The sequence below is a fragment of the Panthera pardus genome, unplaced genomic scaffold (assembly GCF_024362965.1).
Source record: "Panthera pardus isolate Hobbes unplaced genomic scaffold, ASM2436296v1 HiC_scaffold_15, whole genome shotgun sequence".
In the NCBI taxonomy this organism is placed as follows: Eukaryota; Metazoa; Chordata; class Mammalia; order Carnivora; family Felidae; genus Panthera; species Panthera pardus.
In genome coordinates, this window is record NW_026526710.1 from 4,083,627 (window position 1) to 4,108,907 (window position 25,281).

General features: G+C 50.7%; 2 protein-coding genes across 15 annotated transcripts in view; one reads left to right on the forward strand and one right to left on the reverse strand.

Annotated features, from left to right (window-relative positions):
• Nucleotides 1-13,707, forward strand: part of SH2B3 (SH2B adaptor protein 3) — a 35,679-nt gene extending 21,972 nt beyond the window's left edge. The window contains 6 exon segments of the mRNA XM_019467442.2: nucleotides 11,575-11,676; nucleotides 11,772-11,863; nucleotides 11,954-12,048; nucleotides 12,152-12,366; nucleotides 12,460-12,631; nucleotides 12,786-13,707. Of these exon segments, the coding sequence (XP_019322987.1) occupies nucleotides 11,575-11,676; nucleotides 11,772-11,863; nucleotides 11,954-12,048; nucleotides 12,152-12,366; nucleotides 12,460-12,631; nucleotides 12,786-13,081 (972 nt within the window). The 3' untranslated portion in view covers nucleotides 13,082-13,707.
• The window catches only part of ATXN2 (ataxin 2), a 146,269-nt gene that overhangs the window by 10,856 nt on the left and 110,132 nt on the right, over nucleotides 1-25,281 (reverse strand). For 7 of the 14 annotated variants that reach the window (XM_053902023.1, XM_053902022.1, XM_053902024.1 and 4 more), the window contains 4 exons: nucleotides 21,718-21,863; nucleotides 20,805-21,032; nucleotides 18,278-18,446; nucleotides 16,801-17,430 (listed from right to left, as the gene is read on the reverse strand). In XM_053902023.1, the coding sequence (XP_053757998.1) occupies nucleotides 17,402-17,430; nucleotides 18,278-18,446; nucleotides 20,805-21,032; nucleotides 21,718-21,863 (572 nt within the window). In that variant the 3' untranslated portion in view covers nucleotides 16,801-17,401. Of the gene's footprint in view, nucleotides 1-7,921; nucleotides 9,239-9,268; nucleotides 10,529-15,112; nucleotides 15,765-16,525; nucleotides 16,664-16,800; nucleotides 17,431-18,277; nucleotides 18,447-20,804; nucleotides 21,033-21,717; nucleotides 21,864-25,281 lie in introns of those variants that run through there. The other 7 variants (XR_008422115.1, XR_008422116.1, XR_008422118.1 and 4 more) reach the window with 7 other exon arrangements.

Genomic DNA, 25,281 nt, shown 5'->3' on the forward strand with positions numbered 1-25,281 from the left:
TGGAACCGACCATTTCTTTGTTTGTTTGGTTTTATTTTGTTTTTAGTTTAAATTTTTTTTTTTAACATTTATTTATTATTGAGAGACACAGAGAGACAGAGCAGGAGCATGGGAGGGGCAGAGAAGAGAGGGAGACACAGAATCGAAAGCAGGCTCCAGGCTCTGAGCTGTCAGCACAGAGCCCAACGGGGGGGGCTCGAACTCACAAGCCACGAGATCATGACCTGAGTCGAAGTCAGATGCTTAACCGACTGAGCCACCCAGGCGCCCCTGACCACTCCTCTTTCTAAAAACCATTGAGCTATAAGTCACATGACATCTATGTTAAAGTGCAGTCCATTGGTTTGCACACACCATCACCACTAATATCAGAACGTCTCCATCATCCTAGAAAGAAACTGTACCTATTTAGCAGTCAGTCTCAGTTCCTGTCCTCACCCTCCCTAGCCCCTGGCAACCACTAGTCTCCTTTGTGTCCTATGGATTTTGAGCTGTTTCTCTTACATTTCTTGGTCATATACATTTTTCTGTGGCTTACAAGCCATTTACAGCAATGTCTGCCTTTTTCTTATTGATTTGCAAGAACTTTTTACGTGGATATTAGCTGTCTCATGTTGCAAATATTTCCCTGGTTTGCCATTTGACTTTTGAATTTCAATCCTCAGGTTCTTCATCTCTGGAGGTTTTTAAGTCTACAGGGATCTTTTCCCTTACAGCCTTGTTCTTTGTCTTTTCTGCTTAAGGGGCTTCCCACCCTGAATCAGATAAATACGTGGGTTCTCTTCCAGTTTTGTCTTGGTTTTCTTTTTCACTTTTAATTATTTAATCCATCTGGTTTTTATTCTTTGTGGCTGGTGTGATTTCCTGTTGTTTTTCGGTGTCTGGGAGATGCTGCGTGTGAAGGCGTATCACATAGAAAGCACTCACTGAACGCTGGCTAGGGGTAATGCCACCAGGCCCTGTCCCGCCACGCTCACAAGGGTGGGGGTGGGGTGGGGGGAGCTCCCAGCGTGGTGGCGGCTGCAGCTGTGACCCGGCCGGCTTCTGGCTCCCGCCCTTGTTTCCGGCAGCTCCTGGGCTCGGAGCCCTCCTGGCGCCCCAGAGGCCCTCGCTTTCACCTCTCCTGAATCATCATTCTTAGAAGGCGGGCGGTGGGTCTCGCTGGGTGACCGGTGTCGAGCGCCCCTCTCCTCCGATGTGCTCCTCCCCCCGGGCCCACGGCAGAGGCTGCCTCTTAACCACGGCTTTCCCCCCACCAGCCGGCATGGCGGACACGGGGCTCTGGCTGCGGCTGAAGCCCGTGTCACCGGGATGAGGGGCTTCGCCCGACTGCTCCGACGTCACAGCAGGGCAGGCGGCTGCGGCCACCTCATCTAAGCCCCGGGGAGGGGGCCGGCCAGCTCCAGGACCCCTGGCCCCATGACACCTGCAGTGATCACCTGCAGCCTCCAGTGGGCCCATCAGCTTTCTTCGGGGGCTCGTCCCCACAGTCTGCAGAGCACGCCCTCCGGGGCAGCAGGAAGGCCCAGCTGGTCAGTGTCTACTTTGATGGCACACCTGGACACGTGATGTGACCTCTTGAAGCTATGGCTTCCCCTTCCGTCTTGACCACAGCCCGGCACTCAAGGCTTGGGGTGTCCCTGGGGACCGAGGTGGAGCAAGCAGCACTGTGAGGGCAGGGCGCGGCCCGGGGCAAGGTGTGGATGGGGACAGAGTGCATGGGCCTTGGGGCTCTGAGCCCATATGGGGGCAGGGAGGATTCCTGGCGAGGACTCTGGGAGCAGGATGTGGTTGCTCAAGGTGTGGGCTCATGGCAGCTGGTCTGCAGCGGTGGGGGGCGGTGGGGAGGGGGGGGATGGGAAGGGGTCTGGCTGGTCCCCAATGACCCTGCTCAGGACCGGTCTCTGGGCCTGCTGAGTGCTCCCAGACTGAGATGCCACTTCCGTCTGCAAGAACGTTCCGGGCCACCCGGGACATAAGTTGAATTGATTGAAGCTGGTTGCCAAGCAGCCTGTGACGTCCACCGACTCTTCACAGTGGCTCAGCTCCAGGGTATGGACAGTTGTTTATCCTAATCTGCCACCCTGAGAGCCAAGGGTTTTGGCTAGGATGGTGCCCTAGGTGGAGGGCACAACTTGAGTACAGGTGTGGAAGGGAGAAAGCCCGGAGGTGTCAGCATGTAGCCCGGCCACTAAGGGTGGGGGGCCCTGGCTCCCTCCATTCCCATCCCTGCAAGGCCCTGTCCCAGGTGGTGTAGGGTGTGGTGACTTTTGTGACCTTAACGGGGGCAGGGGGGCGGGGCAAGATCAGCTGATCAAGGTGCCGACGGTTTCACTTGTTCACTTACACCCACGAGCCGGTGCAGGGCACGCGGAACTTCCAAGGGTGGTTCCTCTTAAGCCATGCCCCCCCTAAGCTTGGGTGTGGCCCCCCATGGGCCGACCTCGCAGTCGAAGTTCATCCGTGCTTGGCCACTCTTCGGGAACCAGGGCACCCGCGTCTCACTGGAGGGGATCCAGTGAGTGTCAGGGGGATCCCAGACCGGTTCTGTGCGTCGGGGGTGCTGCCTCCCTCTGTATGGGATCTCCATGTCTGGGTGTTTGTCTCTGTCACGGGAGGTTGCTCTAGCATCTGAGAGGAGCTTTGTGTCCCTGTCATTGTGATTCTGTGGAAGGGGTTGTCTCCATCTCTCTCAGAGGGGGCTCTGTGACTGTCACTGTGAATCTGGCATGTGGGGGGGACCCTTATGGGGTTGAAGGGGAACTCATTCCAGGTGGGGCTTTAGACAGGCCCCCAGCTCCTATCTCAGCATCGTTGGCCAATTATCCACACTATAGGGGCTCCTTAGGGCCTGTGAGGGTCTCGGAGTGGGGGAAGGGGAGGGCAGGTGATGGGGACTCTGTTCTTATAAACAGGGTTCTTACATTTGAGAGTCTTGTGTCACCAGAGCCTTTCTGGGGCTCGGGGGGGCGGGGGGGGGGTGTTGGTGTCTCTGTTTCTGGCACTGGGGCAGGGATCCTGCTTGCCAGGTAAGGGGGGAAGCTGACTTGATGCATGTGGCTTTCCAGAAGCTTCTCCCATCCCTTTCCTGTTTCTCCTGAGAGAGGGCACAAGGCACAGGGGGCAGACCAAGTCGGGCAATCTGGCTCAGTGAACTGGGTGAGTCTGGGGGACTCCTGTGTACTCAGGCCACAAGCAGGGCCACTTACAGAAGCCCCGGTGGGTGGGTTCCATTTTCACCCCCATTTTACAGATGAGGAAGCAAAAACACAGGAAAGTGATTTATCCTGGTTCACCCGAGAAGTGGCTGAAGCAGGCATGGGAATGCCTGTGTGTGGGGGGGTGGGGGGGGGGTTGGGGCCCAAGGAAGGAAGTGACCTTCCAACATTTGTTCAGCCCCTGGAACTGGCTCATTGCCTTCAGTTTGCCCCCAAAGGAGCCAGGGAACAAGGGGTGTGAGATAACTCACCACACCCCACATGTGCCTCCGCGCCCCCGCATCTGAGGGCTGGGGCCCCAGGTGCCCACCCAGCTACTCAAGTCCCTCATCTGACAAACCCACTCCAAGCCCCTCCTCTGGGTCAGACCCGGTGCTGGGCCCCAGCTCAGAACAAGGTTTGGTGCCCTGTCCCCGCCCCCAGAGGAACTCCCAGTCAGATGGTGGGGGCAGCTGCCTCATCAGGAAGTCATGGCCAGGCCTGATAAGACCCGTGCTGAGGGAGAGGCACAGGAATCGCACTAACCACGACTTAGTGACCAGAGAAAGTTCCTTGGAGGAGGGGAGGCTTTCTCTGCCGAGGCCACAGTTTGGATCAGGCATCATGTTGCACGTGCAGAGGGAGAACACAGGGGCTGGGAAGAACCGTCTGGATGGAGGTGGGCTCTGGGGCTAGACAGACAAGGGTCTGAGCCCCAGCTCTACACAGCTCCTCCTGAGGTCAGGGTCAAGTTCATTTTGCCCCTCAGGCCCTCCACTTCTCCATCTGTAACTGGGGGGTTACAGTGCTGAGGTGGGGTGTCGTGTCTTCCTTTCGGCCAGTCCTCTGCCCCTGCCAGCTGCAGCCCTGGGAGGCCCGGCTCCTGTCCCCAACTGTCTGCGTGTCCTCCAACCTCACTGCCTTGAAGTACCCGTCACTCCTGCACAGCCCCCCGGTTCCCAGCACTCAGCGATCCCTGGCAAATAAAAGGCCAGTGAGGAGTACTTGTGGGAAAGAAACTGAGCACCTACATTCTGCCTCACTGTGCTCGGTGCTGGGGATACAAAACCAAGTCCCCACGGAGCCTGTTTCACAGGTTGACAAATGCAGGGAAGGAAGGAAAGGGGGCTGTGTGGTTGTGACCGTGTATTTAAACACCGTGGTCAGGAAGGGGCTTCCTGAGGTGGCAGTAAGGTTTGTGGGCCCATGGGGGACTGTCTCTCAGAGGAAGCAGCAGGTGCAGTGTGCTTGGTACACGTAAGGTACACGTAAGAACGGTCACAGCCAGGGCGGCACTAGGACAGGACAATACATGAGGTTGGGAAAGTCACAAGGACTAGGTGGTGCAGGGCCTCGTAGGCAATGGTGAGGACTTGGGCCCCTCATCCTCTAGCAGGGCGCCCCGTGTGCACCTCCTCTGCCCCCAGCATTGGCCATTCTGTCTCTATGGGATGGACAGAGCCCAGTGCCTGGGAAGGAGGGACGGAGAGGGGAGGCGGGCGTGGCCTTCCCACCCAGCACTCCTCTCAGGCGCCAGCGGGTTTCAGATCCACCTCAGGCTCCTGTTAAAATGCAGACCTCAGGTTTCTTTCCAGAGGTCACAGGCCAGCTGGCTGTAATGCACCCTTTGTGTCATGACCAGTAGCCCTGGGAGGTTTTCTTAGCCTTGGCACTGCCTTTGTGAAGTGGCGGACGGGACACCAGCCTCACGGGTGGCCAGAGGAGCACAGAAGGCCCCCATCACTGTTCCTCATGCAGACTGATGGCCCAGAGCTGGGTGGCAAGGGTCTTCTCATGAGAGTATCACCATACCTAATGTTGATTATCCTTTACAATGACCTTCCTACCTCCGTTCTTCAGTATGATGCTCTTTTCTGTGAAACTGGGAAAAAAATTTCAATGGCGGTGGCTTATTAATTAGTCCAGAGGCTACTGGTGGACAGCCTGGGCCCTAAGGCCTGGCATATAATACGTGCTCACTAAAGGCGGGGGGGCGGGGGGGGGGAGAGGCTGCCAGCATCATTTCTAGCCACAGCCAACTCCCCTGCCATCTTACGGATTTGGCTGTACCTTCTGGCCACAGAGTGTTGGCTCTTGCTATTCTCTTAGCCTCCAATGACTTTCCTTCCACCTTCCCCACTCTGTGGTGTTCAGCAAACATCTACAGCCACCCATTCTGTGCCCTGCTGAAGACAAAGATGGAAAAGGAGAGAGACCCTCCTGAGCTCACAGTGTGTAAGTGGGGAGACAGCTGTGTGAGCCAAATGCAGGCAGACACGGGGAGTAACAAGGAGGAAAGCTTCCTCAGGGAGGGGCCTTTTTGCTTCTGAGCAGATTGAATCTTTCTAAGGCCTGTGCGCATCCCTCAGGACCTTTCCCTACCCAGTGGAAGCACCTCTGCACACATTCTATCACCAGATTCTCATGGGAGATTAGTGGCATTGTTAGGTCTTACAAGTATGAGGACAGGCTGGACAGGTACCATCTGTCCACAGAGAACAAGGCAGAGTTGAGATTCAGGGCCAAGACTAATTCCCAAGCCCTAGGATGAGAAGGTTGCTAGCTTCTGAGCAGGACACTGGGTGGCTGAAGTCAGGGGAACACTTGGGTTCAACAGATTTCTCGGTGCTGGCACCGCTCAGAGCCTTAAGTGGACTGTGCATGGGATTCTCCATGCACAAGAGGCTGCCCTCTCTTGGAGATCCCTCTTTGCATTGGCTGCCAGGTAGCTCAGAGATCTGTAAAAAGTGGAACTCTGTGTTCTAGCAGTTGTCTCCTTCCCAGTTGAGACCCCTGTAACCAGACTTAAAATTGGGTGGGGGGGGGGGGGGAGGAATAAAACTGGGCCTTTTCTTTTTTTGGTATTTAGACTGGTGTTTTGATACCTATCAATAAGACTCAAATGAACATTTTTCCACAGTGATGTCTCATCCTTTGTTCATCTAGGCAACACCCACTCAGGCTCTGGGCAGGAAGTGGGTGGGGGGCGGCCCAGCCATCTCTGACCAGGATCTGGAATTTGCTCTGAGTCTTTTAAGTTTTCAAGCCCTGTTATCCAAGACCACCTCCCATCCTCCCTCTTCCTGGGAGGTAAATGTCCCCACGTTACTAAGGAGGAAGCTGAGCTGTGGTTAGTGCCATGCCCAAGATTCCAGAGGGACTAAGTGGAGCCAGGACTTGTCTAGCCACCTCGAGCTGAGCTCCAGGCCACTGAGATGCTGCCTAGAGGGCACCAGTGCTGTGGCACAAGTACAAGGCTTGGACCTAGATCTTCCTGTCCCGTTGCTGTCCTCTGTAGGAGAGGGGTGAGGGCCCTGAGTACTGGGAGAGAGAGAGGAGCCTGCCAGGGGACTGGTGTCGTCTGATGGATTCCAGATGGTGGGATGCCTCTCCTCAAGGCTTGCACTGGATGGAAGCTTCTCCAGTGGCCAGGTAGGATGCAGTAGATGGGATGAGGCCATTGTGAGGGCCTGTACTGCCCACACCACTGGGCCCTCCATGCCAGGCTCTTTGCTACTTGGCTGTGAGTCAGGTGCTGTCTCCCCTTGCACCTTCCCGTGGAGGGGGAGGTTAAGCGCTGTGCTGGCCCAGCTGGCAGGTATGTTTCTGTCAAGGTATTCAGCGTGAACTCCCTGGAACTTCTGATCTTGCCATTTGCACATCTCTGCCTTAGAACAAGCCCAAACTGACCCCCAAGGCCTCAAGAGTGCATGGAGACTTCTGGGGCACTGCTGTAACTACCTCAATGTGTGACACAAGTTCCATCAGCCTCCGTAGGTGCCCCCCCCCCCCCCCGTGCTTCCCTCCCCCCCCCCCCCCCCCCGGGGCCTTTGTGATGAGGCCTCCTGGTGCCTGGGAGCTCAGCTATGCTCTCTTTGTAGCTGAGGGAAGGCCATGTTGTTTCTGTGGCCCTTCACTGCTTCCCCCACCTGTCTGTCTGGGTCCTTACCCTCTCCTTCATGTTGGTACCTGTCTCCTTTACTATAGTAGAAATTCTGTGTGAGTCAGGGACTGTGTAGTTCATCCCTGCTGAGAATGGGGGTACTGGCACCTGCAGTTCAGAGGGGGCTTGGGCCAGACCCTCTGCTGGGGTCTTGAACGAATGAATGGTGACAGGCCTCATTCAGGGCAGTTGTGGGAACACGGCAGAGTGGGGTACAGCCTGTTACCTTGGAAGACTCTAGAAGGGCCCAGCAGTGCTGGTATCCCCTGTCCCTTAGCACGGCAGGTCATGGGACAGTTTCCAGTGACAGTGTGAGGGAAAACAAGGCCTAGGGAGATAGGAAAGGTGTGGTTCCAATTGTCACTCCCAATCTGTCTAGGCAGATTTGAGCCCAAAAGTCCCACCAGTGCGGGCAAGGAAGCTCCTGGGTCAGCGGGAGTCGGGGAGGACAGGTAAACCCATATTGGTTGAGTCAAAAACGTCCATCGTACCCTCTAAAAGTCCAGGAGATGACAAACCTAGAGCCAGAATGGTGCAGCCTCATAGAAGCACTTGGAACTTTCTGCCTTGTTTTAGTGTCCACTGAACAGACCAATTGTCCTCTGAGGGCTTACCTGCCCTCTGGCTCATTTATGTTCTTCATCTTTTAAAACAAACTCAGAGGTACTGGAGCAGCTCACTGTATTATCTGCATAATCACACTGAAATACATTTTATTTTAATACAAATTACATCCTCTTTTTCCTTTATCTTCATCATAGGTGAATGATACCTATTACATAGGTAGGTCAGGTTACATATCAATTTCATTGCAGGATGGTAAGGAGCAGGTTACAAAGAGGTTCTGTAAGGTTGAAAGAATGCCAGGTGTTATCTCCAGGTCCTGGGCCCCTTGGAGGGGAAGGTGTAGTCCTGTAACACTGTAACACTACAGGCTTTATCCACCTTGGGCGACCTCAGACCCCAGTCTAGAAATCTAACAGCTCTTTATCAGGCCATTTTTTTCGCTTCCAATAGCTCCCCCAGTCGCCACACCTACTAACTGTGCGAGAAGAGAGCTACTATTAAGTATCTCTGCTTTACGGGGGTGCCTGAGTGGCTCAGTCTGTGAAGCGTCCTACTCTTGATTTTGGCTCTTCATGATCTCACGGTTCATGAGACTGAGCTCCGTGTCAGGCTCTGCTCTTGACAGCATGGAGCCTGCTTGAGATTCTCTCTCCGCCTCCCCCACTTGCATGCCTCAAAATAAAAACTTAAGTCTAAGTATCTCTGCTTTACAGATGACAAAACTGGGGCGCCTGGGTGGCTCAGTCGGTTAAGTGTCCAGCTGCAGCCCAGGTCACGATCTCACAGTTCGTGAGTTTGAGCCCCACGTCAGGCTCGGTGCTGACAGCTCAGTGTCTCCCTCACTCTCTGCCCCTCCCTGGCTCGTGCTCTCTCAAAAATAAACACCAAACAACAGCTGCCTGTCCAGGGTTATACAAGAGGAGGCAAGGACAGGACTGAACAGTAACACCTAGAAGGATAAGGCAAGTATAAAGCCTAGATACAATCAGCTGTAGAAATGCCAGCCTTATGGTGGGGACAATGTCAGAGCTGATCTGTAGCTTTGCCTTTGAGCTTCCTAGCAGCCAAGGCACAGAAAGAAATAGGTTATTCCCCTGGAGTCACAGTGGCCATTGGAAAGCTGCCAGCTTTGTGAATACTGGGAGCTGGAACTTACTCCCCAGTGGTGGGGGTGGGGCTATGTTGTGTTGACCTGCGACTGCTTGTCCCACAGGATCTGGAGCGGTGCAGCCATTTCAATCAAACTAATGCTTGGGTAGCTGCTAACACAGCCCCAGGGTTTGGGCTCAGTGCTCCATCCCGGTTCTGTCTCATCACACTACTCAACCAGAAAGGCAGCCACTGGTCCTTCTGCATATGACTAGTGCTCCCAAGTCCTGCTCTGGGGCCATCCAGCTAGGGCTGTGGCCACAGGCCGGGTTTATTCTGCCCCATGCTCTCTCACTCGCCTCCAGCCTGGGCAGAGCCTCTGGCCTCTCCCCACCTCCAGACAGCACAATTTGATACATCAGCGCTGGGGTTCAGATCCTGGCTCTGCCCCTAGCTCTGTGGCTCCAAGCACGACAACTGGGCTGGCTGAGGCAGCTCTCCCACAGGCTGCCTGAGAAGAGTCAGGAAGAACCCGTGTCATCATAGCCAGTGGGCAGATGGGAGCCAGCATCTGTGCAGCCAGGGCTGGCTGTGGGTGAGGAGGGGGAATCCTCTCTTTACCACTGCCTGCCAGGTCAGCAGTTCCTCAGCTGCTGGGGAGAGTGCTGGCATGAAGGCCCCACATTCAGAGTGAAACCAGTGGCTTTGCTGGTTAATCTCAGCATTCACCCTGGGGCCAAGGCCCAGAGCAGAACCGAAAGGGAGACTAGGCCTGTTCCCCTCTTGGCCTGGCCTACTTCCTCCCAGTGATCCTGAGGGCCCAGAGCCAGTGGGGAGGCTTGGGGGCCAAGCAGAGCCAACTGCAAAAGGAGAAGGAAGGAAATAGCCTTGTACCTTACCCATTTTACAGAAGGGAAATAGAGGCTGTAAGAGGCTGGCTGTGAAAGCTGCCAGTCCTGCACACTCTGGCACACCCAGGGACCATTTAGGTACTGCACAAGACTCCTGTGTTCCCCACATGTCATGGGCTCCCATCCCAGGCTGAGGAATTGGGGTGTGGGGGAAAACTTGAAAGATAAAAACACCCTGGCTGGCACTGGTCGCTTAGGGCTGGGATCGACTGAGCTTGCTCCCTCCTCCGTAACATCAGTCTGACGATGCAGTCCACCGCGGGTAAGCGTCAGGGGCTCGGCTCCTAGCGCTGTCACTCCCCACAGACTGCTGGCGGTGGGCCTGCATTGGGAAAGAGCCCCAGTCTGGCCAATCCTCTCCTGCCGGGCTGCTCCTTGCCTCCTTGTTCACCAGCGCTCCAGTGGGTGGGCAAGGGCTGAAGGCAGGTGGCCTGGCCCTAAGGATACCATCCTTCCATCGGAGACTCCTGGTGCCTGCGTGTCTGAAGCAGCCACACGCACGGCTGTGGGTATGGGCTCTTGCCCTGCTTTTTGAAAAGGTAACTTCTGCCTGAGATGCGGAGGTCGGATTCCCCTCAAAGCCACAGCACCAAAAACTAGCCTTTGGGCCTGCCTCGTTTCCGTCTCTCTGCCTCTGCCCCATGCTGGCTTGCTCAGCCTGGTCACCTGGATGTCTCCTGGCCCCAGGGGAAGAGAAGTAGTACTGGAGGCAGGGCCCCAGTTGGGTTTTCCCATCAATTCCCCCATCATCTCTGCCTTCTTCCTTCGTTCTCATCTGCTTTTGGGCTGTGCTGGGAGCAGCCATTGATCATCTCGTGACCCTGGAAAAACAATCTCATCAGTCTGATCACAAAGGGAAGAGGAGGAGATGCTGGCTCCCTGGAAACAGGCATCTGCCGAGGTCAGCTCCTGCCAGGTTGAGTCAGAAAAGGTGCTCTTGGTGGCAAAGCAGTAGGGGACCACCTCCCACGCACTCTGAATCCCTGTGTATGCTGGAGGTCATGGGAGCCTCCTGGGCCCAAGGTTTTGGGTCCGTTTCCAGCTGGTTGTAACTGGGGCCAGATTAGGCTTTGCCTCTTGAGGCATGTTGGCAGAGGCCCCAAGAGCCTGTGGCTAAGCTACTCTGCCACCCCTCCCCTGGCCCCCACACCCTGTAGCCAAACCCACCCTTCCTTATCCTCAGATTTGAAGGCAGGCAGTTGTGGGAGTTTGAGGTTCTAGGCTGTATGCTGTGGACAGAGGTTAAAACCGATCTACCCTCTTTCGGCCAAATGACTTCACCTCCAAGAAATTGTGTTTCTTGTCTTTAAGATGTGGTGACATCATGGGTTTCCTATGGCTGATGCTGGGTCAGAAGCCTGCACTAATGGGGAATTGACGCGGGGCAGAGGGAGAAGCTAAAGGCAGGATGATCACCCAAGCCCCTGGCAGTCAGCACCACACAGGGAAATGTGACTTGGATCGGATGTCCTCGTGTCCACTCTCCAGGTCTGTTTTGACGTGACCTGGCTGGGCTCGGGGCTCTTTGTTCCACCAGTGGAAGGGGAGACGGATGTCAGCAGGCAAACACACGTCACAGCTGGAGTGTCCACAGGTTCAGGTCACGAGGGCGTTGGCCCTCATCGCACTTTGGTTTCTGTAGGTCGCAGTGTTTAGGGGGTGAAGTCAGTGTTTAAGAAGCTATGGGAGAAGGGCCCTCGGCAGGCTTCTGCAAACCAGGATGCTAGGCCTTGCCCCAGGCCCGGCATCATGAGTGCTCACTTGGCAAGCTAATCCCCCGGGAAGACCGCAGGAACACACAGAGGCCTGGGTGGGCGAAGGGCCGTGAGGGACAAACCTCAAGTGTCTGCCTTGGTCTCCTACCTAGAGTTCAAAGCCCAAGCTACAGGCAACCTGCTCCAATATCCAGGAGGTCCGGCGATGCACACGCCTCGAGATGCCGGACAACCTCTACACCTTTGTCCTGAAGGTGAGTGACAGCTTTCCACACCCGGGGGGGGGGGGGGAGGTCATACATACAAACACCTGAGGCACCCACACGCTCGCTGCTTTCCTCCCTACCAGGTGAAGGACCGGACCGACATCATCTTCGAGGTGGAGGACGAGCAGCAGCTGAATTCCTGGATGGCTGAGCTCCGGGAGTGCACAGGCCAAGGGTGAGGCCCCAGAACATAGGGCCCTACTCCCGGCACAGCCTTTCCTGCTCCCCCGATCTACCCAGATCCTAACCTCAGCCTCTTCAGCAGGCTGGAGAGCACAGACCCAGAGACGCATATTCCCTCAGCCCTAGAGCCTGGCACGTCCAACTCTCCGGGGGGGAGCACAGATTCCCTGAACCAAGGTGAGTGGGTCTAGGCCTCTGTCCTCCATGTAAGTCAGAACCAGCTTTAGCCCAGGACCTCAGGCACCCACAGGGGGCCATCATCCCCCATCTTGTCTACCAGGTGCTTCTCCTGGGGGGTTGCTGGACCCAACCTGTCAGAAAACAGATCACTTCCTGTCCTGCTACCCCTGGTTCCATGGCCCCATCTCCCGAGTGAAGGCAGCTCAGCTGGTTCAGCTGCAGGGTCCAGATGCTCATGGAGTGTTCCTGGTGCGGCAGAGTGAGACCCGGCGCGGAGAGTACGTGCTCACGTTCAACTTCCAAGGCATAGCCAAGGTATGGGGCATGGCAGGCGGGCTGGTCCCCCTGCCCCCAGGTTGAAGGCCTGCAGCGGCCAGTGCCTGAGCCTACTGTACTCGCCCCCTGTAGCACCTGCGCCTGTCGCTGACCGAGCGGGGCCAGTGCCGAGTGCAGCACCTCCACTTCCCCTCTGTCGTGGACATGCTCCACCACTTCCAGCGCTCGCCCATCCCGCTTGAGTGCGGTGCTGCCTGTGACGTCCGCCTGTCCAGCTACGTGGTAGTCGTCTCCCAGCCACCAGGTGTGACCCTTGATAAAGGGGGTGGGCGGCAGAGGGTAAACGCTCGCTGCAAACCCAGAGCCACAGCGATGGTTTTGTGTTCTTTCAACATTTAGCCCCTCTGTCACATTAAGACTGACAGTGCCGGTCTCTCTCTTGGTCACTTGTCCCCCAGGTTCCTCCAGCACTGTCCTGTTCCCTTTCTCCCTCGCTCACTGGGATTCGGAGCTGGGCCTTCCCCATCTCAGTTCTTCTGGCTGTCCACGGGGGCTGGGCCCGGAGGGTCTCCCAGGCCGATCCTCTCCCCCAGAGCAGATATTCCACCTGGTGCCTTCACCCGAGGAACTGGCCAACAGCCTGCGGCACCTGGAGCCTGAAGCCACCAGTCGAGCCCGGGACTCAGACTACGAAATGGACTCCTCCTCCCGGAGCCATCTACGGGCCATAGACAATCAGTACACGCCTCTCTGACGGGCGGCGAGGAACCCTAGGCCTCACACGTGCCCCCGAGGAGCACAAGCAAGCGGAGATGTGAACTTGTGAATGTAACCTTCTTTCCTTCCTTCCAGAGAGAGATTTAAGGGACACTGTTAACTGCTCATTCCAGTTTGGATGTGACCCTTCTATTAGGCCTGTTGAAGGGCCTCCTATAAGTTTTATCCATCCATCACCTGGCTTTCTCCTTATTGTTTACAGATGTAGTTCTTGTTCGCAGAGGCCGCGAGCTCCCACCCTGGGTCCCTAGGACCAGTCCCCATCCCTCTTATAGGAGGTGGTGGGGCGAGGGCCAGATCTGGCAGGCCGAACCTTGGTTCTCTTTTTCACTGACACTGTCACAGCTGATGACAGACTTTCGGGGGGGTGGGAGGGTCGTCAGGAAGCCCAAAACACTAACAAGCCCTGGATTCACCTACGGTTTACCCATTGTGGCCTCGGTCCACGTGGAGGCCTGCCACTCCCTGTGCCGTAGGTGAACACATCAATCCTGCTCCGACTCAGCTTTGGGACAAAGCTCAAGGTTAAAATGATTTTAAACACTTTACCTCAGATTAACTTTTCAAAGGATTCAGGTTTCAAAACTAAACCATTGCTTGTTTTGTTGCACTCTTTAATACTCATGCGATTTTGCAAGTCTGAGACAGCTATGCAAACCCTACTTGACTTGTTCCCGGTCTGAGCCAGCATGCCTGGCTTCTGTGTCTTTTGCATCCTCAGGACAGTCACCTGCTGCTGAGTAGCCACTGTCCTTCCTAAACGTGGAGAAGTGAAGTACGTCACCCTTTCAGGGAAATTCAGGCAACTACTGAAACAGGGTGGCAAGGAGGAATTCTACCCTGGTGCCTTAACGAACAAAAAAACTGGATTCTGGTTTACAGTAGCTTTATGGTTAAACCAGTTTACCCAAGGGGTGATAAGGGGCGAGGGAGGAGCAAGCAAAAAGGGAGGAAGGGCTCCTGGCCCCTTTCTTCTAAAAAATCCTTCACCACCAGGGCTGGCTCGGACCCCCCCACCCAAGCATCTAATGGCTGGCTCATAAACTATCCGGCAAGGTTTTAGGCTTGTTCTTGAGTCAAAATGGGAACTAGGAAATCTGGTGCCACAACTAGTGAGAAATTCCTTTAACAGCCCACACTCAGTGTTCCGTTCCAGCTGCTTCATTTGAGGAGGAATGTGTGTGCGTACACACTCGGGCGCACATCTCCAACAGCTGGGGGGTGGGGTCCTGCAGTTAAATCTCCATCTATACTTGCTTTTCACCAGGGATAGAATTCACAGGGGGGCTGGCTCCTCCCAGAACTTTCAGGCGGAGGCTCAGAAACAAGGGGGCAGTGACAGAGTGGAGCCAGCTGCTCTGGGTGCCAGCAGAGCCATTTGACACAGTCACCAGGCTGGCTTCTAGGAAACTGAGAGTTTAGCACAACTTAACATTTATAGACACATCACTCAGAAACTAAATTTAAACCCTGGCCTACGACTAACTACTGCCTGCCTTATCTGGGGTGAGGGTTTGGTTTGCTCCCTCCAGCCATTCTCTGTTCTCCCAGAGGTCAGACTTCTGTTAAAAAAAAAAAATGGGGGGGGGGGGGAGGAAGCAGTCCCCTCTTCACCACTTTAAAAACCAATGCTCCTGAGTGTTTTCACAGATTGCAAAGCAGATCCATTCCTGATCCAAATAGGTGGTCTTTTTCTAAGGACACTTTTCTTTCCTTTTCTACACAAGGCAGGTTTCTCTAAGTAATGAATGCTAAGTGAGGTGTGATCCAGAAAAGTAAGCACTGTTCCTATTTCTCTTTTAAAAGAGAAAGCTCATTCTAGAAAGTCAATGCTGACAAGTCACTGGTACAGATTTTCCCCTTGTCTGCACAGGAAAGGGGCCAAGTAGCCAACAACCCAAGTTTTTCCCCTCCCTGTAGCCAGAAGTGTAAACATCTGGGATGTGACCTCTTTAAGGCAGGGGCACTCACTCCTTAGCTTCTCACCATACAATTCTCAGGTTAATGCCAGGAGGCAAGCCAGGCACAGCCAACCAGCAGCTCTGAGCCACTGGCTACAAAGGACAAGATCAGACTCCGTGACAGATAATTGGGAGTCACCCACCTCCAGATTCGGTGTAAAGTGTTCAAGGAAAACGTTTCCTTTTTAAACATGTCTGAGTTGCCAGGACAGCTCAAATACCTCCTGAAAAAAAAGCCCCCTCATGGCCTGGGAAGAAGTGACACTGAGCCAATGCCTTTACTTTCTGCTAGAGCAGGTTCAGCTCGAGGGAAAGGCTCCCTGGGCTTGATGCCTTCACAGCCAATGAGGCAATGTCCCCGCCAGCCCATCGTGGTCACAGCATATCCCACCACCCTCCTCCTCCTGGCCCCAGTGTGACCGCTGCTGGCAGCAAGGAACCAACAGCCCCTACCGGGAGCCCAGGCTCTGAGTGCCAAAAGGACGGTAAGCATCATGACCCTCCAGTTATCTCCAATTACAAACAACAAGGATAGCCTGACTGCTCCCAGCACCATCACTTCATTCTTCCGTCTTGAATCAACTTTTACAAACTAATAGTCACCAGCACCAAAGAATTAAGTCAACTAACCTGCCTTGAATTTTAGACCAGCAATCCATATGGCTTTATCTGGTATAAATCTTCTGCCTTTGATCATTTCTGGACCGTGTAGGAAAAAGGAATAGCAATCATTAAAATCTTAGGCCAGAGAACACTATTTTTACATAACAGTTTCTTTAACCTAAAATCAAGGCCTTGAACTCTTCCCTAAGTGTTGCCTGGGATTCCTTCATGCTTTTAATTCAGGGCTACGTCTCTTATCGCACATGTCATGTGAGCTCCAACATCTCCCACAGGCTAGAGGAACTTGATAGTATAGTATCCACTGCCTCTTAACAAGGACACATCTGACATCCAGCGTTTGCTTGGAATAAGCAGCACATTGTAATGACAACAGAGTAAATGGATCCATTCTGTATCATCATAGGCAGAAAGTATTTGGCAAATTTTTATGTATTGTTTATGTACTGTACAAGTAACTTATTCTTGAATAATGCAGATTTTGCTATAATGTACAAACTGCTATACAGGAATTAAAAAAAGTTTTCAGAATCTTGATTTGTTGCCACAATATTTAAAGCTCTCTTATAACAGGACTGTGGTCTCTGCAAGATCCTTGCTCTGCTCAACTACTTGCTTTTCCCTTTGTCCTCCTCCCACAAATTTGGAACATTAGCAAATGCTTGTGAATCTACAGCGATAAGGTACTTTGTGCATCACTGCTTTTCAGCTCTCGGGATTTATCAGTTTCTTTTTAAGCAGGGTCTCCTGCCCTCTACTGGTAAAAGATGGGTGAATCAGGAAGACTTGTGACTAACAACACTCATTTGGGTTCAGGAGATATTAAAAAGGAAGCTTACAGAACCAGCGTCAGGCTGAGGATGTGGGATCTCAGTGCTGCCCAGCTCTGGCCAGCCTTCCTCCTTCCGGAGCGGACCTTTATCCACCAAAGAGAATGTCTCAGTCTTGTCTTTTTCTAGAGATACCTTGAACCAGAACTAAAGGTGAAGAAGAAAAGTCATTTGACAACTAACCTTCCAGGATTTAAGAAAGTACACTCAGCCCTCCTGCCTTGATATGAAGTATCCTATAACAGAAACATCTTAAGCTTGTACAAACACACACTAACTTGGTATCAGTTTTTAAAACTTTTTTTATTTTTTAATTTTTTTTAAGTTTTTATTTTATATTATCTACAAAGTAAAAGTTTTTTCCCTTAACTTAAAAGTTGAACCACTGTAGACAGTGATCACTTCATCAAACTTGATTTATAAATAATAACCCGTCATTTTGACGGTAAGAATTTACTGAACCTTTGTCAAGTTTAGTAAAAGGGCGTTCCAAGTCTTGATTTTTTTTTTTTTTTTTTTTTTTAGCAGTAATAGCAGCAAGAATCAACTCTTGTTACTTCTTTTGCTAGCTGATGTGTTCATGACTTTCGAGGGTCATTAAAAAATAAATAACTTCCAGTTTCAGCAAGCAGAGCTGGGGTACTCGCGGGACTCTGAAACAGCATATGGAATTATGGAACAGCCCACAAGTTCCTAAATGCCTCTACTCGGTCCAAATATCTTCCACTGCAAGTGAACTGTTAGCATTCCTATTGGATGTTACAAGAAATCAACATATATTTTTTAAAAACAAAATAAATGAAATTCTAGTTTTCTGTGCTTCCAGTTGGTAGAAGCAGTAGAAGGGAGGAGGGAATTTGGCCTTTCGGTTCCTCCAGGGCAGCCTTACAACTGCTGTTGGTGGTGGGCTTGTACTGTAAAAAAGAAAAGTGAATATTTAAACAGGAAACTGGCAACACCACACATTAGCCTAGTGTCTCTGCAGCACACGACTGTAAACTATCCTCGTGCTACCTGAACAAGACTCAAAATTTAATCCACTCTTCCCCCTCCCATCTGCACCAAAAGGGGAAGGGGCAGGTGGGTGGGTAGAAACAAACCAGTCAGATGGAAACCACTTCAGATAAAACTCCCAGAAGACTTGTTGCTCACGGGGTAGGAAAAAAAGGCCTTAACATACCCCCTCCCCAAATACCAGCCAAGCACCAGTATTGCTTTCAAAGTAACAGGTTAGACTGTGAAATATTGCCATGGCAGCCATCAAGTATTAGAGCACAATCACGGGGCATTCTCTCCCTGTCAGGGCATAGGCTGGAGCTAATGCTACACTCAAAACCGATCCACACACAGCACACTTTCTCATCAGTAGTATTCTCCAGAGCTACAATCAAACTCTGCCATGGTGGTAACCACCCCCGTCAGACTGGGGAGGGGGAGACTAAGGAAGGAAAACGCTGCCCTGTCCAGCCTCTTTAACAAGGAAGGCCAACTGAGTCCTAAGCATGCGTCAGCCACACAGAATGCTGCTGCTGCTTCTCATCAAGCCAAATCCTGTATACCATCAGAACACACACAGACTCAGCTCCTGGAAGCCTCAGGCCCTGACACTGAACTGATCGTCACAGTCCCTCCTGTGCACGCTCTGGCGGGTCTTGCTAGTTCTCAAATGCGGGGCTTGAAGCGCTGGCCCTGCCTGCCATTCGACCTGTGCGAGCAGAATGCTTTGGGGTGCCCGGCGGCCCCTGCACACACACGCCTCACCTGAAGGGTGCGTCATATAGGGGAAATGCGCTGTTGTCGAGACTGGAATGGGCTGTAGTGCACTTTGAGCGAGGGCGGCCTGGGGACCGCCGGGTGGCTGTGTCGTCATTAGCATCATTGGCGCATGGGCAGTTGGATGAGAAGGAACCATTCCTGACTGTACATGAGCCTGAAACAGAGAGCTCTTTTACGCATACAGGCAACATCTCCAGCTTAAACAACATGTCAACTGTGTTCCTTTCATTGGGCTGGTGGGGCAGGAAAGGCCGACAGGGGGGCCCTCAGGGCCCTTTTCTCTGAGGACATGCCCTAGTGGATCATCAAGTGACCTACTGACATGCTTCACCCTTCAGCGGGTCCAGGGAGGCTGAGGGAGCAGGCGCCTAGTGAGCCTGAGTAAAAATAAGGGCTGCAACATCCTGGCCTGCAACATTTCTGATTGCTGGATTCTATGTATGTGGGGCAAGGTCATCACAAAGCTCAGACATCTGATCCAAGGGCAGCTTTCTCAACTTAATAGGAGGTGAGATGCAATGATGCTTCAGAATCTGGCTTCCAAGTGGGACCTGAAGTAGTTTAAAGACAACCTCCCTTTTAAATAGGAAAGCAGATAATAAGAGTAATCCATGGATTACTTAGCCCTCTCCTTGTCTGTCCCTCCCCTCTGCTTCCTGCCGGCACACCAGTACATCTCCGTGAAGAATGAGTCAGGGCAGCGAAAGACGAGATGCTCAGGCCTCTTACTATAAGGGACGTGCTGACCGAGCAGGAGGAGGAGGCTGCAGTAAATGGCGCCAGTGAAACGGGGAGGAGTAAAGTGAAATTATCTGGGCCAGACCTGTGTCCCGAAACTAAGTTATATGATAACGAGTGCAACCTGGTTTCACTGTCAAGTTGGAAAGGTTTCAGCCAGCCCAAATCACTGGATCCCAGCTCGGGGTGGGGGGAGTGGGAGTGCTGGGGGGAGGGGGGGGACACTTGGCAGGGCCAGGAAGAGCCCTCCTTTCCTGCCTCCCATACTGTGCACTGTTCTAGACCACAATAAGCCTTGAATGAAATGCTCTTTTTACTCTTACGTATTCAAATGGGCCCATGGCAGATCTGAACTTCCCCAAAGGGGTTAACCTTTTTCTCTTTCAGCACAAAAAACACAAAAGTGAGGTTTTAGGAACCCCAACTTACATGTAAATTCACATACCTACTTAGCCACCAGCCTCTGCTAGCCATCTACAGGACCCCAGCTCTCATGAAGCTCCTAATTCAGCCAAACCATGCTGGCCCACATCTGACCAAACTGGCTCCCCTCCCCACTATCAAAAGCAAATCATCCACTGCAGTGCGCCATACTACAGAACCCTCACTTGTGCAGAGGACGCCCAAACTTCCCAGAGCTGTCGAACTCTAGTTACAAGGTCGCATTCTGAGATTGAGCTCCAACTGAGTCACATCTTCAGCCCCCAGCACACCAGAGCCTCAGTGGTGCACTATCCAACATGAAATGGAGTTCAGTGAGGCAGTCTAGCTTAGACCTCCCCAAGAGAGTTCCGTTATGAAAGCGGCAAAAAAAGACATCAAATACAGCCAATTCACTCTGAACAGCTCCAGGGAGGGCCTCAAGGACAGCATTAGAGCCCAACTTCAGTGAAGCTCCTTATTAAGATAATCCAACTTGGCCCTTGATTGCACTGGACTTTTCTCAGCAGCTGATACAGCCAGCAACCATTGAGATGGCAAACCATACCCTTCAACCATTAGAGGCTTACACTGGAGGTGAGCTCCAAAGTGGCTCCCAGGCTGCTCTTTAAGAAAAGTGGGACACCTGAGTGCTTCCGACTTCTAGTTACACTGCACCAATGTAACAAGGCCAAGCCTTTTCAAGAAGTACAACATATGGTCAAAGTGGGTGTACCGACAGGCAAGGAAAACAAATGGAGAGATTTCTCCGAAACTCGTGTGACTAACATTCAAGCTGACAGGCCCAGGGTTGTCACCTTGGAGAGCTGAGAATTTGTGAAGGCCCACCCTCCCTGCCAGACTTCTCGTGTGTGTGTGTGTGTGTGTGTGTGTGTGTGTGTGTGTGTGTGTAAAAAAGAGAGAGAGAGAGACAGGGAGAGAGAGGGAGGGAAGGAGAAAAGAAGAGGAAGAATATATATATATATATCAAATATATATATAATATATATATCATATACATAATGTGTACATACATAGCAGTGAAGCTATATAAACATAGCAAAGCAGACACAAGAAGGACTGGGTTGCATTCCAAAGTCAGAGATATTTTTAAGGTCTCAGATGGGAAACATTAAAGGACTGACCAATCAGCAACTTCACTGATCCCATTACAAAACCACACGAACATTCATTTAGGGCCAGATCACATGTATTTGAGCAGGAAAAGGGAGACAGGCAAATGGCATCACACACAGGGTTTCCTAGCTTGCAGAGCATCTGGCTCCTTGCTGCTTATCTGATAACCTTCATATTCTACTTGGTCTTCAGAGAAAGTTGGCTAAAGCTGGTTTACCTGAGGTACATGGGCCATGTGGGGAGGATTGGTGTATGCCGGCTGAACATGAGAAGGATGAATCGTAAAGACGGTCTGTTGTGCTGTTGGGAAACTATTCTGTGGCGACTGCGTATTGGAGGCAGGGGTCATGGAAGGTGGGGTTGGTGCGAGCCCCGCGTGGTAAATGGCTGACTGCTGCTGTGGACTGGCCAGATGGAGCGCCTGGGCGGCCTGGTGCTGATGGTGCTGCAAAGCCACAAGAAAGAACTGAGAAAACCACTTCTTGAATGAAAAGCAGTTAAGGTCACACACAAAGCTGAACTCTGCATATGAAAGCAGGCTCCACTGGGTCCATCCAAGATGAGGGGCAGTGGAAAGGACCAGAGAATGTGCAGGGTAGTAGGAGCATGGCTGGGGGGGGAGGGGGGGGGGCACCTCCGGTTCAGAGACACTCCTTTCTGGGCGCAAGCCCTTATAGCCCTCAACCAAGCAGAGGTAAAACAATACCACTGCCCCAGGGAACTGAAAGATATCAAAGAGATCCTTAACTGCTCCCTTAAGAAACACCACTGCAGAAGCTAACAGGAAAAAAACTCATTGTATAATCATCAGTAATGAAGTTAAAAAAAAAAAAAAAAAAAAAGCCCTAAGCATATTCCTTATGTGATGTTAAATTAGATTTTTCAATCAATATTTCCAGAACTTACCCAATCACCTTATTCTCAGTATGTATCTTAACAGGACTTAACAGTAACAACAACAAAAAGCAAATCCCAGGAGCACAGCCTGCAGAGCTGTAGGCTGGCTCCATGAGGCAGAGCTGCGGGGTGTTTTGATCACGTGGTACCGAGCATTCTGCCCCGCACTGCACAGAACGCTCAGTAAACAAAACGAGGACACAATTCTACAAGACCTCGGAGTCTCTCCTTACCTGAACCGGACTGGGTGCGGGATGACTTCCACCATGTTGGCTTTGCTGCTGTCCGGTGGGGGTAGCTGAAGGCTGAGGATGTGGAGTATGTGGGTGCAGGGTAGCATTAGGGTGCGCATACTGCTGAGCAAGGGAGCCAGTGGAAACTGAAGTGGAAGAAAAAGGGTGTGTACGGTCGACATCTAGGACAGTCTCCACTGCTCCCCTAAGCCTCATCAGTTGAGCTTTCATGATACTCAGGGTCTAACTTATGCTCTTTACCAAACTATTTTACTCCATTTAAATCATCCATTTTCTTGAAAAAATAAGTGTGAAGTTATTACTTAACAATCAGACTAGCATTTATATAACCCAGCTGTATACATTTTATGAAAATCTAATTAGTGTAAATTTACTCTTAAAACAGTCACTAGGTTCTCCTGAAAAAGCAACTTAAAAGCATAGGCAGAAATCATTCTCTCTCTCTCTCTTTTACACACACACACACACACACACACACACACACACACACACTCTCTCTCTCTCTCTCTCTCTTTAGCTCAAGGCCATCATCTGGCTAACCTCACCATGCTACTGCCCTGGAGTGGGCACAGTGTCCCTAGGCACTGACTGTATTGGGGCTGGGAGAAAGGGCTGGATAAGGTATGCGGCAAGGTCAGGGCTCTATTTTCAGGGCCAAATGACCACAGTCTCTCCCAGCTGATCACAGAAGTCACTCAGTTTATTCCCTGGGCCCTCCTTGCTCAAGGATCTCTCACCTTTGCTTTAAAAAATCTAGTAAATGGAATTACCTAAACTATGTGGAAAAATGAACTCCCTTCAAAGCATCCCAGTCTTTAGAAAGATTCTTACTAGTTAGAGTAACTTCAAAGAAAATATGACAGGCCACTTTAAGTAAAAATGTGTTCATTAAAGATAACCCAAAGCCAATCCTTTATGAATCTCAGCAAGGACCATACCTTGATACAAAACAGGGAGATTAGGCATAAATTCATTTGTGCACGTATTCCTAAAACACCAATGTGAGAACCAAAATCACAGTAAGACTAAGTCACTGCTTCCAGTGACTACTGACAACACACTGATATAAATCGAACCATGAATGGCGATGAGCTGCTAAGTGTTCTCAAGATACATCCCCAGCAACAGGGGACTTCCAGACTTCTCAAAGTCCTCCTAAAATCCCTGAGAAGCTAAGCCCATTCACAGAAACAATTCCCAAATAGCTCCCTCATGTACCTCACACACACAGACATACAGGGGACTGACAGGGACAAACAAGCACTGATTTGAGATCAAGCACCCTAACTCTGGCAGTCTAAGAGGCATGACGGCATAGGTGGCACCGGGCATGTCCCATGGAAACGTTATGCTAGGTTTAGGCACATGAAGCAATTCTGCAGTGCTTGACACTGTAGGGCCAAAGGCCACCAACATGCCAGCCTAACTGGTTATCTCCCCAACTGTGTGTGTGTGTGTGTGTGTGTGTGTGTGTGTGTGTGTGTATTTTAAAAGTAGGCTCTACACCCAACATGGGGTCTGAAATCACAATCCCAAGATCAAGAGTTGCATGCTCTACCTACTGAACCAGCCAGGTGCCCTACATATATGCACCTTTTAAAAGAGGGAAGGGCGAGGCAAACAGCCAGTGCTAGGATCACCTGTGCATCCACTGCCAACACCAGAGTGGGCATTAATGAATATTCATGAATGCCCAGATTAAACGAAACACTTTGGTTTACACACTGAAAACATTTCCCTAATTATGAGAGTTAATACACACTGGAATATATTAATAAGGAAAATTGTGGCAAGATACTCTCTGGGTGTTTCTAGGAAGTCAGTGCCTGTCTTCTGGGAGTTGGGAAGAATGATGTGCTGATTTCCTTAACTCCACGGTCCCACAAGTCAATAAAAGTCAGTTAGTGTCTTTCTTCTACATCATTTGCTTATTAGAAGGCCATTTTCCACTATCACATTCACTAGGTTAACTTTCAGAACCCCTCAAAGTGTCTAGACATTGACTTGGTCTAAAAGACTTGACATAAATTTTGAACCGGACTCTACTCCTGCAAAAATCTTACACTCATTTTTCAAATGTATTTTTAAATAACTAAAATAGCCACATGTAGCTAGTGGCTGCTGATTAGACAGCACAATTTATAGCATACTTTCATCATAGAAAGTTCTACTGGATAGTGACGTCTAAAATCATTCACATTCCTTTTCTTCCATCCTTCCTCCCTCTTTTCTTTCTTCGTTTCTTTTCCTTTTTTTTTTTTTTTTTTTTTAAAGTAATCTCCACCCCCAACATGGGGCTCCAACTTATGACCCAGAGATCAAGAGTAGCATGCTCCATAGCCTGAGCCAGCCAGGCACCCCTCGTGTTCCTTATTTTCAAACTACTAGCATTAAAATCCTCCACACACCCCAAGCTTCTGAAATGTTTCATTTGTAACAAGACTAAATCTATCCAGGGGGAAGCAATTCCTGAATCCCATATTCTATTTATGAGGTTTCATAAAGAGAGAGTACAGAATCTCAGAGTTTCTATTTTTTAAGCTTTATTTATTCAAGAAATGTTTGTAGTCTTAATGACTTTCTAAGCAAAATTTTAAGGAACTAAAAACAATAAATAAATTCTAGCTGGGTGCTGTCTTACTAATTTTCCCACATAGAAACAGGACCTCATTAAGAGAATAATTATGTCTTTACGTCTCGTAATGAAGTAATTCATCAATTTAAAAGGGTTAAAATCTTGAAATTATTTGGAAAAAATTAAAGATGAAATATGTCTTATTGTGCATTTTTAAAAGGAATCTCTGCGAGAGTACTTTACCAACAGTGAAAGGCTTTAGAGTATTATAATTTATAGCTCCTTTGCACCGACAGCACAAATACTTCAAGTAATCCAAACTGCGTGCATCTATACAGGTTTTGTTTAAAACACCCAACCTTTCCCTACCTAAGCACCAGCAAACTAGAATGCATCATAAGAAAAATCAAGGACATGTAAATATGCTTCATTAGCTGCAAATAAAACTTTTAAAAGTTTAATTAGAAATATTTTCCTCTGTTTATCTCCTTGCTTAAAAGATATCTGCTAACCAGTACCTCATCCAGGAACTCTTTTCCCATATTACGTAGGAAAACTGGGTAGGTGACTGGGAAAAATGTGAAATCGATACTTTAATTCAATCTTTATGACAACAAAAATATGGTCTGGTTCCTCAAAAGGCCAGTTATGAAGGAGACAAAGAAAGACGGGATAGGAGGGACATTAAAAGGCTGACGGGGGAAAAGGTGGAAGGGAAGAGAGAGCCAAGAGAAAGGAATCAAGATAGAATAAAACTGTAGAAGAAATCTACTGGAATCAGAGAAGGGAGAAGTGGAGAGTGAAGAACAGTAAATGCTGGGCTTTACAGAGCTAAGTCAAGCATTTAACTGCTTTTATTATCCATGCTTGCTAATTTAGCTGAGGAGTCCAAAAGGTAAAAATAAATGTTCTTCAAAACTCTGATTTACCTATTCATCAAACTTCTATTTATAAAAATTGAGTTGCCT